This window comes from Prunus dulcis, chromosome 8, assembly GCF_902201215.1.
Source record: "Prunus dulcis chromosome 8, ALMONDv2, whole genome shotgun sequence".
NCBI classification, from domain to species: Eukaryota; Viridiplantae; Streptophyta; class Magnoliopsida; order Rosales; family Rosaceae; genus Prunus; species Prunus dulcis.
In genome coordinates this window covers 4,446,541-4,460,741 of record NC_047657.1, presented here as the reverse complement: position 1 = coordinate 4,460,741, position 14,201 = coordinate 4,446,541, and the positions used below count along the sequence as shown (strand labels likewise).

General features: G+C 36.4%; 2 protein-coding genes across 3 annotated transcripts; one reads left to right on the top strand and one right to left on the bottom strand.

The window, feature by feature from the left end:
• Positions 1 to 2,515: 2,515 nt before the first annotated feature.
• Positions 2,516 to 5,638, top strand: LOC117637602 (monooxygenase 1-like). Of its 2 annotated transcripts, XM_034372529.1 has the most exons (6): positions 2,516 to 2,622; positions 2,900 to 3,046; positions 3,141 to 3,191; positions 3,663 to 3,831; positions 3,908 to 4,142; positions 5,000 to 5,638. In XM_034372529.1, exons 1-6 carry the CDS (start codon positions 2,543 to 2,545, stop codon positions 5,530 to 5,532), a joined length of 1,215 nt encoding a protein of 404 aa, XP_034228420.1. In that variant the 5' UTR covers positions 2,516 to 2,542; the 3' UTR covers positions 5,533 to 5,638. The 2 variants fall into 2 exon arrangements, with proteins under 2 accessions (XP_034228420.1, XP_034228421.1); XM_034372530.1 differs by lacking the exon at positions 3,141 to 3,191.
• Positions 5,639 to 7,200: 1,562 nt separating this feature from the next.
• On the bottom strand, positions 7,201 to 13,614 carry LOC117637871 (cleavage stimulating factor 64). Its single transcript, XM_034372916.1, has 10 exons — positions 13,222 to 13,614; positions 12,898 to 12,976; positions 12,167 to 12,341; positions 11,508 to 11,541; positions 11,151 to 11,395; positions 10,996 to 11,073; positions 10,128 to 10,163; positions 9,498 to 10,031; positions 8,799 to 9,050; positions 7,201 to 7,833 (listed from the first exon to the last, which is right to left on the bottom strand). The coding sequence occupies exons 1-10, from the start codon at positions 13,250 to 13,252 to the stop codon at positions 7,684 to 7,686; spliced, it is 1,614 nt and encodes a 537-aa protein (XP_034228807.1). The 5' UTR covers positions 13,253 to 13,614; the 3' UTR covers positions 7,201 to 7,683.
• Between the last annotated feature and the right edge of the window lie 587 nt (positions 13,615 to 14,201).

Sequence of the window (14,201 nt, the reverse complement as noted above, 5' to 3'; positions counted from 1 at the left end):
CAACTTCAATTCTCACAAGGCATATAACTAAATATTTTTTTAAAACCCTTTCTTTCCATAATTCATAACTCAAAACGATTTCCCTGTAAAGACTCACATGTACTATGCATAACCGTTTTAAAACTAACCGTTTACTCTAAAACTCAAATTACTTTTTCAAAATCATTTCTTCCTGTAATCATACCCTATCTAAGGCGTACATTGCAAAACAACATTGTCTAAGCATCATAACAATGATCACACTTGTGCAGAGCACTCACCAAGCACATGCTCAAGAAAAATCCCACCGTTGTTCCCATTATACTTTTTATCTTTACATAAACACATTTCCCAAACACGCATGACGGAATCCTCGACGCGTGCAGCTGAAACTTAATCCTCAGACACGCACGACGGAAATCCTCAACGCCCGTGCGGTTGGAACTCAAAACCACACATCCCAAAATGCAAGGTCATAAAATTATATAATAAAAAATTCAACCCACAACCAAATTCCCAATAAACATCACTCACGTACTTAATAAATATAATAACTTAGATGAACACGTAAGACATTTATAATAATAATATCCAATATCTAAATAATCCAATTTATATCACATAATACTTCCTCTTTCCTTCTCCTAATTTTGTACCCATTATATGTGTGTGTATATATACATATATATATATATATATATATTACACAACGCACACCATCATCATGTTTCAGGGGAAAACAATTCAACACGGGGATCGTTTTATTAGACCACATGGCAGAATCCTTAATACTCATGTGGCTAGGGAATGAGTAGTCCAACCGAGGGACCCCTAAACCCTAAAACCTGGTACTGGATCATTCTTGTAACCCTAGTAGGGTTATACAAGGAAATAAGATAAAATCCTAATTACACAATATCTGTACAAAAAGGAAAGAAATAGAGTCCTAATATACTAGGAAATAAATCTCATAATTAAGCTAGGATCTCGCTAACACTCCCTCTCAAGTTGAAGCAAAGATGTCACTCATGCCCAACTTGTCAAACGAGTTGAGAAAGACAGTAGTAGACACAGTAGACACAGCTTTTGTAAGTACATCTGTCAGTTGATACTCGGATGATATAAACGGAAAAGAAACAATCTCAGCATTTGCAACTTTGTTATCAAAATATAAATCCATGGGTTTCTGGGGCGCAAACCCAAGATCTCTCAACAATCTCCTCAACCATAGTAACTCGCATACACCTTGAACCATCACACGATACTCAGCTTCGGCACTAGACCGAGACACCACTCTTTGCTTTTTACTCTTCCAAGTAACAAGATTACCACCAACAAATTTGAAATACCCAGATGTAGAACGTCTACTAGTGACTGAACCCGCCCAATTAGCATCCCTATACCCTTCCACATTTGTATGACCAATACTTGAAAAATATGAACCCACTGCCAGGAGTTACTTTTAGATACCTCAAAATACGCATCATAGCACCCATATGATCTTCACTAGGAGAATGCATAAATTGACTCACTACACTCACTATATATGCAATATTTGCATAAATTGACTCACTACACTCACTATATATGCAATATTAGAACGTGTGTGAGCTAAATAAATCAATTTCCCACAAGTCATTGACAACGCTTTTTCATACTCATTCTCCAACTCCGAGCTCCTAAATTTTGAACCGAATGGCCAATGAAAAAATATAAGTGAGACATAAGCAATCTATCTCGGGAAATCAAACAATTGTGAATAGATTGGAGAACTGGCTTGACATGAGTTATTTTTATGTCCTAAATGAAATAGGGACTGTTTTATGAAATATTTTATTTCTGACTTTTAAAAATGTAAAGATTCTTTCTTAGAGTAGCTAAAAGCCACTAAACATTGTTTAGTAAAAATCCTTGGGCATTCAACAATCAACCCTACATGTCATTTTCCAAGTAGCACAATATGAGTAGGATCCGAAAACCTTATACACGTCAAAGGTAAGCACCTATCTGGCTAGCTAGCTTAAGACCCCTTAAGAGCATCTTCAACAAACTCTTTATTCTCTTATTTTTAGCTACTTTGGTTAAAAAGAAGGAAAATCCTCTCCAGCAGACTCCCTACTTGGCTCTCTATTTTGGAGAACAAACTTTTGACTCTCTACATCTAGCAAGGAGGAGAGAAAATTTGGCTAGGAGGAGAGGAAAAAAAAAATGAAGAGAGAGATAGAGACATTTGGGAGGTTGGTGGGATTGAGTTTTTATTTCTTTTATATATTTAATATATTGAATTTGCAAGAGAAAGAGAAAATATAAATAAAAAATTTCAGATTAGCTAAAATAAAGAGCATTGCTGGAGGAAACACCTTTTAAGTGATTTACTATAATAGCTTTCTAACTATTTTAACTAAAATTTGGAGATTCTCCTGAAGATGCTCTAAGCTTTTTGAAAAGGACAAAACCTGTGCTGGACATGGTAGGACCTATATGTAACTGAGGTTTAAAAAATGAGCCAAAAAGCATATATTTCTGCCACAGAGAGAGAGAGAGAGAGAGAGAGGTCAGAAATATGGAAGTAGCTGAAGAGATAGAGATTGCCATAGTTGGTGGTGGAATCTGCGGCCTTGCAACTGCCCTTGCTCTTCATAGGTACTTTGATTTTTCACCACTACTTGGGTATATTTCAAAACAGAACAAGTAGTTGATTAATTTATGCTTAATTATAGTATTTATTTATTTTGAGTACAAGAAACTGGGGAAAAGGGGCTTACACACAAACATTCATGAGTGTCAGGGGTTTTCGAACCTGTCACAAGAGGACTTGAGGCCAAAGTACTCATAATGAACTGATTTATACCCTCTGGCAATTATAGTAATTATTTTATATGTAAAGATCAACATGATTTAGTACATGGAACATATGTAGGAAGGGTTTGAGGAGTGTGGTGTTGGAAAGATCAGAATCCCTGCGTGCCACCGGGGCAGGAATCACCATTCGAACAAATGGTTGGCGAGCTTTGGATGAACTTGGTGTGGCCTCAAAGCTCAGACAGACTGCCATGCCGCTTCAAGGGTATATCTGTCCATATCTGTCTTTATCAAAAAAAAAAAATTTCCACAATTAATTATACTATTATTGTTTTTGTTATTGCTATTTTCATACTTAGGGCTAGAGACATATGCCTCAATAGTGGGAAGCAACGAGAAATACCGCTTGGGTAAGTGTGAATATATATGTCCCAAGTTAATTTCTGCATATTTCATATATTTTCATCAAATTTGTTCAAGTCATTTTAAAATAGAAGATTAGGCGAAATTTGCTCCTTAATAACGGTCAAATAATGCAAACATCCACTCTTAGCCCGAAAGGAGAGATAACCTATACTTTAGGGAGCCCTCCCTACCTCCTATTCCCCTATATTATTAAGAAGAAAAAGAAAGATACATATAGTCAGACATGGCAAAAACCAAAACCTGTAAAGAAATCTAAAAACAAATCAATGTAAGTAAAATATAAAAAACCACCTCTTTCTGGTAATTAACATTACTCTTACTAATCCACCTCTTTCATGTTTGCATTATGTATGTATCTTTTAGGCCTAACCTTATAATTTGAATAAAGGGACACACAAGTAGTGTCACAAAATTATGTAACATGTTATAATTGTTTGTAATATAATTAATTATAGAGGTGGGGAAACAAGATGCCTGAAACGGATGGATCTGATCACAGCACTAGCAGAGAGCTTGCCACGTGGCACCATACGCCTTGGATGCCAAGCACTCTCTGTTAGGTTAGACTCATCAACTTCCAGTCCAAGTCTTCATCTCCAGAATGGAAGCTCCATCAAAGCCAAGGTGAACAAGTTATATTTCATTTGTCAATTTCCAATGAAAAATAATATTAAGCCAAAATGAAAATTATACGTGTCAGGTTTTGATTGGATGTGATGGAACCAACTCAGTCGTTGCGGATTTTCTTGACCTAAAACCATCAAAGCTCTTCTCATTATCGGAGGTTAGAGGTTTTACAATGTATCCAAGTGGTCATAATTTTGGGAACCAGTTTGTCCAAGTTAAGGGTGACAAGTGCACAGTTGGAAGAATGCCCATTCATAATAAATTGGTTTATTGGTTCGTCACTCAGAAAGTCATGTATGGTAGAGGAGGTAAATTCTTGATTCTTCTCTACAACACAAAATCAATTACAATTGGGATTCCTTCCACTCCAGCTTACTATGATTTTGGAATATGCATCGCATATAGAGTGAATATAATCTTTCATATTTCTAGGCAAAATGGCCAAACTACATTTTTTTTTTGTTGATAAATATCATGAGATGTCCGGGCCTGCTAACGGTCACCTCGACTAATTTGGTTCAATTCCGCGAGTGGGGCCAAATTATAATTTTGATCCTTGTAGCTTAGGTAATTTTCTATCTTGGTCCACACTGTTCCTATTTTTTCAATCTTATTCTTATTCCTCTAGTTAATCGAATGACCAATTTAGAGTTTTCATCAACTAGAAACTCCTCTTCTTTAGTTAATGGGGTCTAGTCTAGTGGAAAAATGTCTTGACTTGCAAACTCGTGGTCTTTGGTTCAAATTTCCATGACACCTTTATAGTGTGTGTGTGTGTGAGAGAAACCCTCTCTCCCTTATAATTTAGCCTCTCGCTTGTATAATAAATTTTTTTGAAAAAAAACCTCTTCTTTTCTTTAAAACGGATTTTCATTAAATTAACTCACAAAATAATCACACGACGCCCTCATGTGGTATTTTTGACCTTTTCTTTTGTGCTAGCCTAAAGCCTACATATGCACAAGATCGAAATATTTCTACACGTGCACGTCACACTGACATTCTATGAATTAATTTGACACTTCCATTCTGATCTGGCTTTAATTGTTAAGGCTGATTGGACAAAATACAATTTACGGCACCAAAATGAAAAATAGCTCAAACTATTGTAGAACCATGACTGAATTCTGATTACATACATGAAAGACATTGTTTATATGAACAGGGTTGGAGGTTCCAAAGGATCCAGAGCTCATTCGGCAACTGACATTAGAAGCAATCAAAGACTTCCCTTCAGAAATGATAGACATGATAAGCAAGAGTGACACAAAATCATTATCTAACACACGCTTGAGATACCGTTCGCCGTGGGACATTCTGGTAGGAAACTTTCGAAAAGGAAGCGTGACAGTGGCCGGCGATGCCATGCATACGATGGGACCTTTCCTTGGCCAGGGTGGCTCTGCTGGCATTGAAGACTCCATTGTCATTGCTAGATGTTTGGCTCAGAAGTTGGCTGAAAATTATGATAAAAAATCAAGGGCAAGGCATATAATGATGATGAAAGTGGAAGAGGCTTTGGATAAGTATGTGAAGGAAAGAAGGATGAGATTGGTGCTGCTGTCAACACAAACTTATCTTGCTGGTTTGCTACAACAAGATTCAGGGTTGATTGTCAAATTTGTGTGTATCTTCTTGATGACAGCTCTTTTTAGTGATATGACTCGTCACACTCGATATGATTGTGGATGCCTTTAAAACTTTAGTGTTGCTTTAAGTTGAAGCATTTTAACTAGATTCAAATAATGCTATTGTTCTGTGATCGGTATTTTGTATTTAATTTGAAATACCCTTCTTATTGCAATGATATTACAAAGTCGAGGGCATAATGACTTTTTTGAAGTGCTAGTAATAGGTTTCTTTTTTTTTTTTCATTTTTTAAAACCCAATAATATTTGTTAACTACCATTAGCACTATAAATTTTACTCATGTTTTGTATGCCTCAATATGCCTCATTAGACTGGACTGTGTTATATAATACTTAAAACCCCTATTTGGTAAAAGAGAGGATTAACTTAAATGAGATTGTATAGTCCATCAGTGTAAAAACCCCGACTCGCTTGTCTAAATACAGCGATGCTGAAATGTGGCTCGCAAAATAGCGAGAGCGCTATTTTGAACACGCGAGTCCGACCCTTGGCTTGAATCAAAATCCCACCACCACAGACCCAATCGAAACTTGCTGATGAGTCTCAATTAACTCTAGTTGCCGCTCCAAGTTGGCTTGGGCTAGTCAAAAGGCAGATTGATATATAGACAAACTAAGCAAACCAACAAAACCAAAAAGTTCAATATCCAATAATATGATATAATCATTGGCCAAATTTAAAAGGAAGGAAGAAGAGCTTTCCTGGTGGCGTTCAAGAGACAAAGAAAAAGCTCAAATTGGCTGTGTCATCTAGCAAGTCTCTGCCAATAAAGACCTCCAACAGTAGAAGGGGATGGGGAACCAGATCTAGCTAGCCCAAAAGCTAGTTGAAAGACCCTAAATCAAAACTGGGGAGGCCAGGGAAGCAAGCTTCCTTATTTTTTCTACAGCAGGGAGATTAAGCTTTGGGTTTGTCTACAGAAATAGGGTGCTTTCGAGAGAAAGGAAAAATAGTGTTTTTGAATGGAAAAAGAGAGGGTTTTTTTGTTTTTGTTTTGTTTGTGAGAGTGGAAAAAGAAAGGTAGGTAGGAGGTTTCGAGACAGAAGAAAAAAAAAATGTTTTTGAATGAAATAGGAAGAAAAGAAAAGAGAGAGAGAGAAAAAAAAAAGAAGAAGAAAACATTAGGAACTAAAAAAGGAAAACAGAAAAAGAGAGAAATTAATAAAATAATTAATTTTTAGTCCGACACAATATCAAACATAGGTCTTCACTATTTTTACAATCCAACTCTTTAATCCGACGCAGCACCAAACTTAGATTAGTACTTAATCCAGCTTAGGCCAATCTGAGCTAATTCAAGACAGTCTCAAGATTTAGTCCAGTTCATGACAGTCTGCCGTGCCAAACGACCCTATAAGCATCAACTCTCTACGCTGTCTTGGATCTACTGTCCTCAAATCAGCTCTCTATGCTTAAGAGTCCGCATCAACCCTCTACGTTGAGTCGTGGATTTACTGCCCTCAAATCGGCTCTCTATCCTTACCAGGAGTCCAGATCTGCTGTCCTCAAATTTCATGTCTCCTCTATGAGAAAGTAAGGCCGAGTGTGCAAGTAGAAGATCCATAAGCACTGACAGAAAGGATCAGATTTTTTACTTCTAAATAGGACTTAACCAATGTTCGTGACCTGTTAAGTTGGGGAGAGATGTCAAAAATTTATGCAAGGGACAGAGGGCATAGGAAATTCGGAGACAGCAGATCTGGCCAAGCTTAGAAGTAACACAAATTAAAAAGTAGACACGTATATAACTAAAAACAACAGATCAAGTCTGGAGAACGAAGTGTCGATACAGATCATGAAGTGATACAAGATGCAGATGTACTTTTTTGAATCACCTCAAACCAAGTACACATGTGGGAGAAAAGTACAAATAGAAGATGCTGGTCAAAAGTGAAGCGACAATTGTATGCAAGTGAAGATAAATTTAAATTTTTGTGATACAGAAACTAACCAAAATTTTCCTATTCTAACTAATTTACTGATTACACTAAACACAAGCTTGTGTAAGCTACGTGAATAATATGGTGCCTCATGCACTGCAGATCCACTTATCTGACTCTTATGTGGACATAATATTACAAGCAATCAAAATTGATTGAATCAATAGCAAGCTTTATGTTGTTGTAGAGCAAGCAAGTTGGTGCCTGCACATGTATGTAATGAATTGCCGCATCAAAACCGGTCATTTATGACTATCTGCTACGATGGCTGAATCTGATCTCGCCGAAGCATCTGTTGGAGTTTAATGACCTGTTGTTGCTGTTCCGGAGACAATGAGCTCAGCTTTTCAGGTGTTAGGCTCAAAACTTGTTGTAGTAGAGCAGACTCCACCCCGGGTGGAAGCTGAGACTGAGAAAAAGGAAACATATGATGTCAGATACTCCGATAAAATGGGAAATTGGCAACTACCATGTAGCATTTCTTGCCCAACATTTTTTGGAAAAGAAGAAACTTTTATTATCATACAGTTTAATAAGCACAGACAGTGGACACTATAAACTACATAATAGAGTTAAACGTACTAAGATTCAGGGGCAAAGTCTTTATGTTATACATGCTGATTTATCAAGAACACATGAAAACAAAAGGGTAATTCAAGTTGTTGATTCATCGGTAGGGATGGCTTAGAACCAAAAGTTCATTATGTAATTGATATTTCCTTTCTAAACCAAGTTAAGAGAACACCAAAAGTTCACCAAAATTATTATAAAGAAAAACCCATTATCAGAAAAAGAAAAAAAGAAAATGAAATCCTTCAGCTACTCAAATATGTGGAAATCCAAACACTTTTCCAAAATCTGCTGAGTATAAAATCCCACATTTTTTTTAAAGCCTAACATTTCAATTTATGAATCCTACATCTTTCCATGAATGCAATTTGGTTTTCCATTTGATGCTGTATCTGCAACATGATACCAGAACAAGAAGTTGATCCATGTTGAGGCCCAATTTGCACCATATAATTGAACCATGAGTTTGGCTTTGTGAGCCCACACGTGAGGGGATGTGTTAAGATTATAAATTCTCACATGAGGCTCCACCAATGCCAATTAGTTATTGGTTCTGAGTTGGATGGTCTAATTTAACATAGGCTTAATCAAAACTTGTGCTAGCAATTAATGATACTCAAAAATTAAAAAAAATTAAAATAAAAAAAATAAAAAAACTTCTGCATCACTGAGAGCAAGACAGCTTTCTTTTTACACAATAATGTCCGGTTTAAAGACCAAACTAGCGAACACACGAGAAGTAAACTGGAACAAAACAAACATAAACAAAACGAAACAAAAAAAATCACCAAGGGAAGACATTACCTGAGAAGTCTGTTTCTCAGACTGCTGTACTTCTGGGTTAGGAACAGGCTTCCCAGGCATTGAGCCAGCTCCAAAAACATGAGGCAATGCAGATCCATTGGCATTAGACACATTCAGACGCCCTGCTGACAAAGAGGTACTCCTTCCATCGTCCAACTTCATTTGCTTTGCAGGGCGCTTAACTGATTCGGAAGATAAATCATCATCCCTGTTGACTGCCAGTGACATTCCCGAAGACATTGAGGGACCAGGCTGTTACAAATATAGCAAGTTAAATAACACCAACAAATAGTGAAACTAGCAAGATAACTAAAAGCGCCTAAAGACTAGAAAAGTGAGGTAGTTTTTTCCCACCCAGTTCTTTGTATTTGTAAATACAAACAAGTAACCTTCCTTATCAGAGAAGTGGAAGAGATTTTATGACTGTTAACTACAGAAATACAAAACATGCAAAATAAATTATGTATAAATTTTATCCAGCTTAACAAAATATTATATCCACCAACAAAACTAATCATCTTTTTCTTATCCTCTGCTTTGGTGGGAAGTAGACATCCAAGACGAAGAAGAAAAGGATGGATATTTTTCTTCCAATTATTAAAAAAAACAAAAACAAAAACAAAAACAAAACAAAACAAAACAACAGCTAGATATTAATATTTTCCTATTCATATGACAAGAATTAGAAAAAGTTGGCACCTGAAAGCTGGCATCAGATAGAGGGCGAGGAAAATGAGACTGCTGTACAGAAGCATTTGGACGAACCATCTGAGTGTTATGCCCCAAATTGGCACGTCCGACCAGACCAGGATGCTGTAGCAAAGGAGGCTGCATTTTCTGGTTTGAAATAGAAGAATTTGCAAGTTGAGTTTGCGGTCGAATGGGCAAACCGCCTGAAGACTGGGGGTGTATAGGAGGAATTGTTGTAACTCCAGTCCCAAGCAATGGGGCCTGTTGCAAGACATGTTGGTTTGCATGTTGTGGAAGCTGCATTCGAGGTTGCATGTGTTGTTGTTGGGGTGCAGATAACTGGCTCCGAACCAATGGATTTTGAGGTACCGAAGAAAATTGGCCTTCGTGCGCTTTGGGCACCAACCCAGCTTGCAACCTATTCTGTGCAGGAGGGGGTAGCTCAGAAAGGGTTTGAACAGCTGGTGGCTGACCCTGCTGGCCCTCATTGAATGGAGGCTGTGAGGGCTGACTTGAAGTTTGCCTGATATTTGGCATCTGCAACTGAAAAAGGAGAGTCAAGGTGTTAAAAGGTCAACCCAGTTCAAGTACTTAACAATCTTGTTATGACAATAGAAAGTTCTAGGAGGAGAAACAAACCGTTTGCGGGCTCACCATTCCGAGCATTATTTGGGCCTGAAAAGAAAGTTAAGATATCAAATTCTATAAATAAAAAGGTTAAAGAAAAACATGGAAACAAGCATACCTAACTATACATACTCAATGCATTGAGATGGGTGTTTCTAGATTTAAAACTCAACACAGATGGATGTGGATGTTATATGCACATAATTGAAATGTAAACAGCTTTGACCCCTTAATTAATAGTATGTGCATATAACATCCACATCCATCTATGTTGAGACCAGTGAGACTGTCCTTATGGAATAAGGCATATTGAAAGATGACCAAGTCTGAGCATTGTGTTCCATTCGTTTATTTTACATTTTGCCAGCTTAAAAATATTGTTCTTCGTGATGATGCTCTCTCTCTCTCTCTCTCTCTCTCTCTCTCTCTCTCCACCAGCCCCCTGCTATGCTCACTGGTCTCTTACTTGATATTGCTGATTGGAGGGAGGACAAGGAAGATATATAAAAAATTCAATATGCCTTATTCCATAAGGACAGTCCCACTTTGACACAATAATTTGTCACCTTTTTACAAGTAAATATTCAAACAACTTCATCTTGTTCAAGAAGAATTGAAGTCAAAAAAGGGTATAAAGAGGATACCAATAAAACAGAGGAGAAAAACTGTGGAGAAAGTAAATCCAAATGACCTAGTTTCAGAAGGAAACCAGAAATACACAGCTCAATTATATCTTCTGTTACAGGATGTCAAGCAAAACTTTCTCTAATCAAATTACACAAGAAACCCAATTTAAATGACAAAAGGGTAATATTATAAAATAAATTTACAGATTGAAATCTGTACAACATAAACACCAATACAAATAGTAGAAATTTACCTGGAAAAGTGCTTTTGGCAACTGTGGCCTTGCAAGCAATAGTTGACGAGCTAGTTCTTTGTTTTGTATAGCCATTACCTATCATCAGAAAAAGTATGAAAAACATACCAAGATGGATCCAGAATAAAGAAATAAGCTTCAGTCAAACTGCTCACCTTGAGCTCCAACATTATTTGATTCAACTGACCCCTAGACATTTTGGCCAGATGAAGTGTCAAAGGATCATTGGCTGATGCCAATTGATTCTGCAAGCCATTTTGACTAGACTGCAAACCAGCCTGAGCACCACCTAGAGCTCCTGCCATGACGGTCGCCGCAGTTATAGCTATATGGAGACCAATTGGCTGATGTTGAAGAGCTTCCACATGAACAGATGGGCCCATTACTTGTTTTTGTGGATCTATGATACACCCACAAGAAAAAAGAATAACAGAGTTTCAGGTTTCTCTTAGGTCAAATAATAAATAAGAGGGAAAAAAAAAAAAGACAGAAAATGAGAGAAGAAAACTAACCAACATTTGCAGTCAGTCCTGGTCCACCACGACCCTGCAAGTGAAAAATAATTACTTTACTCTTACAATAAAAACGAAATTTATAACACCTAATTGTTGCTATTTTCAAATCAAGATGATTGATACCAGTCATTTGGCTAATTTGGACACATTTCCCGGAAAACAGTACTATAGCAAAAGTAATAATCTAACAAAAAGAAGAGTTTTAGAATGCCAACAATATTGTAATAGACTAACTAACAGATAAAAGTCTGACTAATGAAAGCAAACAGCAAAATTATGAGAGTAGCTCGCCCATATGGGCTCTTAACTCCAAATCGAAGGTCAAGCATATGAAACACTACAGAACTTTTTCTGCAAGTCAACAAATACAAGACCACAGTCAAGCATATGAAACACTGCAGAACTTCTTCGACGAGGCAACAAATACAAGATCACAGCAATTTATACGGGCAATCCAGATCAGATTTGCAATCCAAGAATTTAGCATCATAGTACAATATTCTTCTAGGTCACGCCCCTTCTAATAAAAGGCATGGGAAAGTAAAAGAAAAGTAGAATACAATACTGCTTATAACAATACTTCAGGAAATTTGTTATTAAAAAAACAAAAAGCAAAGAAAATGGGGAAAGTATTGTAGCTAAAAGTCTCCTAGTACCTGTTCTCGATTTCGGTCAGCACCTTTGTCATTTTCAGCAAAATCAACTCGTAATTGCCTCCCATTGATCTCATAACCCTGAAGATTACGCCGAGCACTTAGAGCTGTTTCTTCATCCTTGTACTCACAAAATCCATAACCTTTTGGTTTCCCAGTCTCTCTATCAATAACTAGTCTGAAACAAATAGAATGTACAGATTAAAACAAATTCAACAAATGTTTCTACTTTCAACCCACCCATAAATCTGGGTATATAGCATACACTACCTACATCATACAGTAGTTTCCACTAATCTTGATTCCCTAACTGATATAATTTCATAAAATATCAACCTTCCAAATGGAAATAGCTAGCTAGAGCAAAAACAGAACTTTGCTTCTGAATTCACTCCAAAAGTTGTCTTTAACGTATTTAACATCCTAAAACATATAACTTTGCAAACAGAAGAACTTATTTTTAACACCCTTTGAATTAAAAAGCATCTGGTATAGAATTAGAAAATAACAACAAATCTAGGTATAATTTTGCAGTTAAAGATTAAATATTTTCCTTCCGGAATAATGATATATTGATCTCCAAGCGAATCATATAAAGCATAAATAGGATTCAAAATGATATGATATTCAATTTTTTTTTCTTTTGGTTCTAGAAATTCAATTTAGGGTTCAGGAAGAAAAGGGTTTATGTTAAATTTCTAATTTCTAATTGGGAAGTGAGTCAACTGACTAACCTGAAAGATACAACAGGGCCAACCTCCTGGCAGATTTCTATAAGCTGTTCCTCAGTGGCATCATAAGGTATATTCCCCACTGCATCACAACAAATTCAACCACAAAAAAAAAAAACATTAGAATTTACCCAAAGACCCACATAAGATTTTCAGCCAATTTCTACAAAACCCTTAAAGTTAAGGGAAAAGTAATTGCCATTCGAACCCATTGCAATTGAGTAGGATTTGAAATCGAAAGCCACAAGATTTCATCACTGCATTTTTATTTTCTAAAGGAATATCTTGGGAAACAAACAGAGAATGAATCAGAATAAGGGAGAGTACCAAAAACGCAGCGGTGCTGAGAAGCGGCCATGAATTAATAGGAGAAGAAGAAGAAGGTGAAGCAGTGCTTCATCTTCTTCCTCCTTACCATCCTTTTTTGTCTTCGCTTTTCACTGTTTGCTCTTAAAAACTCTGACAATAACAACTATGCAGATTAAAGACCCTAAATTCGACACGAATTTGTGAATTCTGAAATTGGAGAATGCAAAGTAAAATAGCAAAGACTCGCAACCAGTGCCTTCAGGCAGAGAAGCTCAGGATTTAGAGAGAGAGAGAGAGAGAGAGAGAGAGAGAATTAGAGACTCGATCTCGTGAAGGAAAGCAGAGAATCAGGAAACTGACCTCTTGAATTTATTTGGCCTTTTTCCTTTTAATTACAGGAATCCGGGTCAATTCGGGTTTGTGTCTCATTTTACTGCAATCCAACCTATTTAATTTCTATAAATAAAAAATATAACCAAAATAAAAATAAAAAATGAAAGAAGGCTCTATTTGAACCCCAGCAATTCTTTCTCCCATCTGCAAAAAATAAAAAATAAAAAATTCACGATATTCTAAACTAAACTATTACAACGTAGGAGCTTTAAAATAAAATAAATGCTTTTTATCACAAATAGTTTTTGAGGTTTATACCCTTATAATTTTTCGTCTTTAACGTTTTTTTGTGACATTAATATTCTTAAGGTTACCCTCCACACATCAAAATGGTCTACGCTGTTAGCTTCCATCAAATTTTTTTGTTAAATTGATGACTGGCACGTGTGAGCCCACACATCCAATAGTATGGAACCATATGGCATTAAATATAATATAATATAATATATTTTAAATATTTTTAAAATTAAAATTCATAAAAAATTAAATCAGAAGCAACCTAAAATTTTGGGTTAATCGTTTTATTAGTCTCTGAATTTAGACTTGATTTGCATTTGAATACCTCAATTTTCAAAATGGTTCTCGTGGCCCTTTAACTTCACTTT

Bases quoted from the DNA above. Each gene is read 5' to 3' on its own strand.
- LOC117637602 (XM_034372529.1), top strand. From the start codon at position 2,543: ATGGAAGTAGCTGAAGAGATAGAGATTGCCATAGTTGGTGGTGGAATC. The intron at 3,047-3,140 runs GTATATCTGTCC...TTTCATACTTAG, and splicing joins ACTGCCATGCCGCTTCAAGG to GGCTAGAGACATATGCCTCA. The intron at 3,192-3,662 runs GTAAGTGTGAAT...AATTAATTATAG, and splicing joins CAACGAGAAATACCGCTTGG to AGGTGGGGAAACAAGATGCC.
- LOC117637871 (XM_034372916.1), bottom strand. From the start codon at position 13,252: ATGGCCGCTTCTCAGCACCGCTGCGTTTTTG. The intron at 10,032-10,127 runs GTTTGTTTCTCC...CTCCTTTTTCAG, and splicing joins GAATGGTGAGCCCGCAAACG to TTGCAGATGCCAAATATCAG. The intron at 7,834-8,798 runs GTAATGTCTTCC...CCTTTTTCTCAG, and splicing joins CTGAGAAACAGACTTCTCAG to TCTCAGCTTCCACCCGGGGT.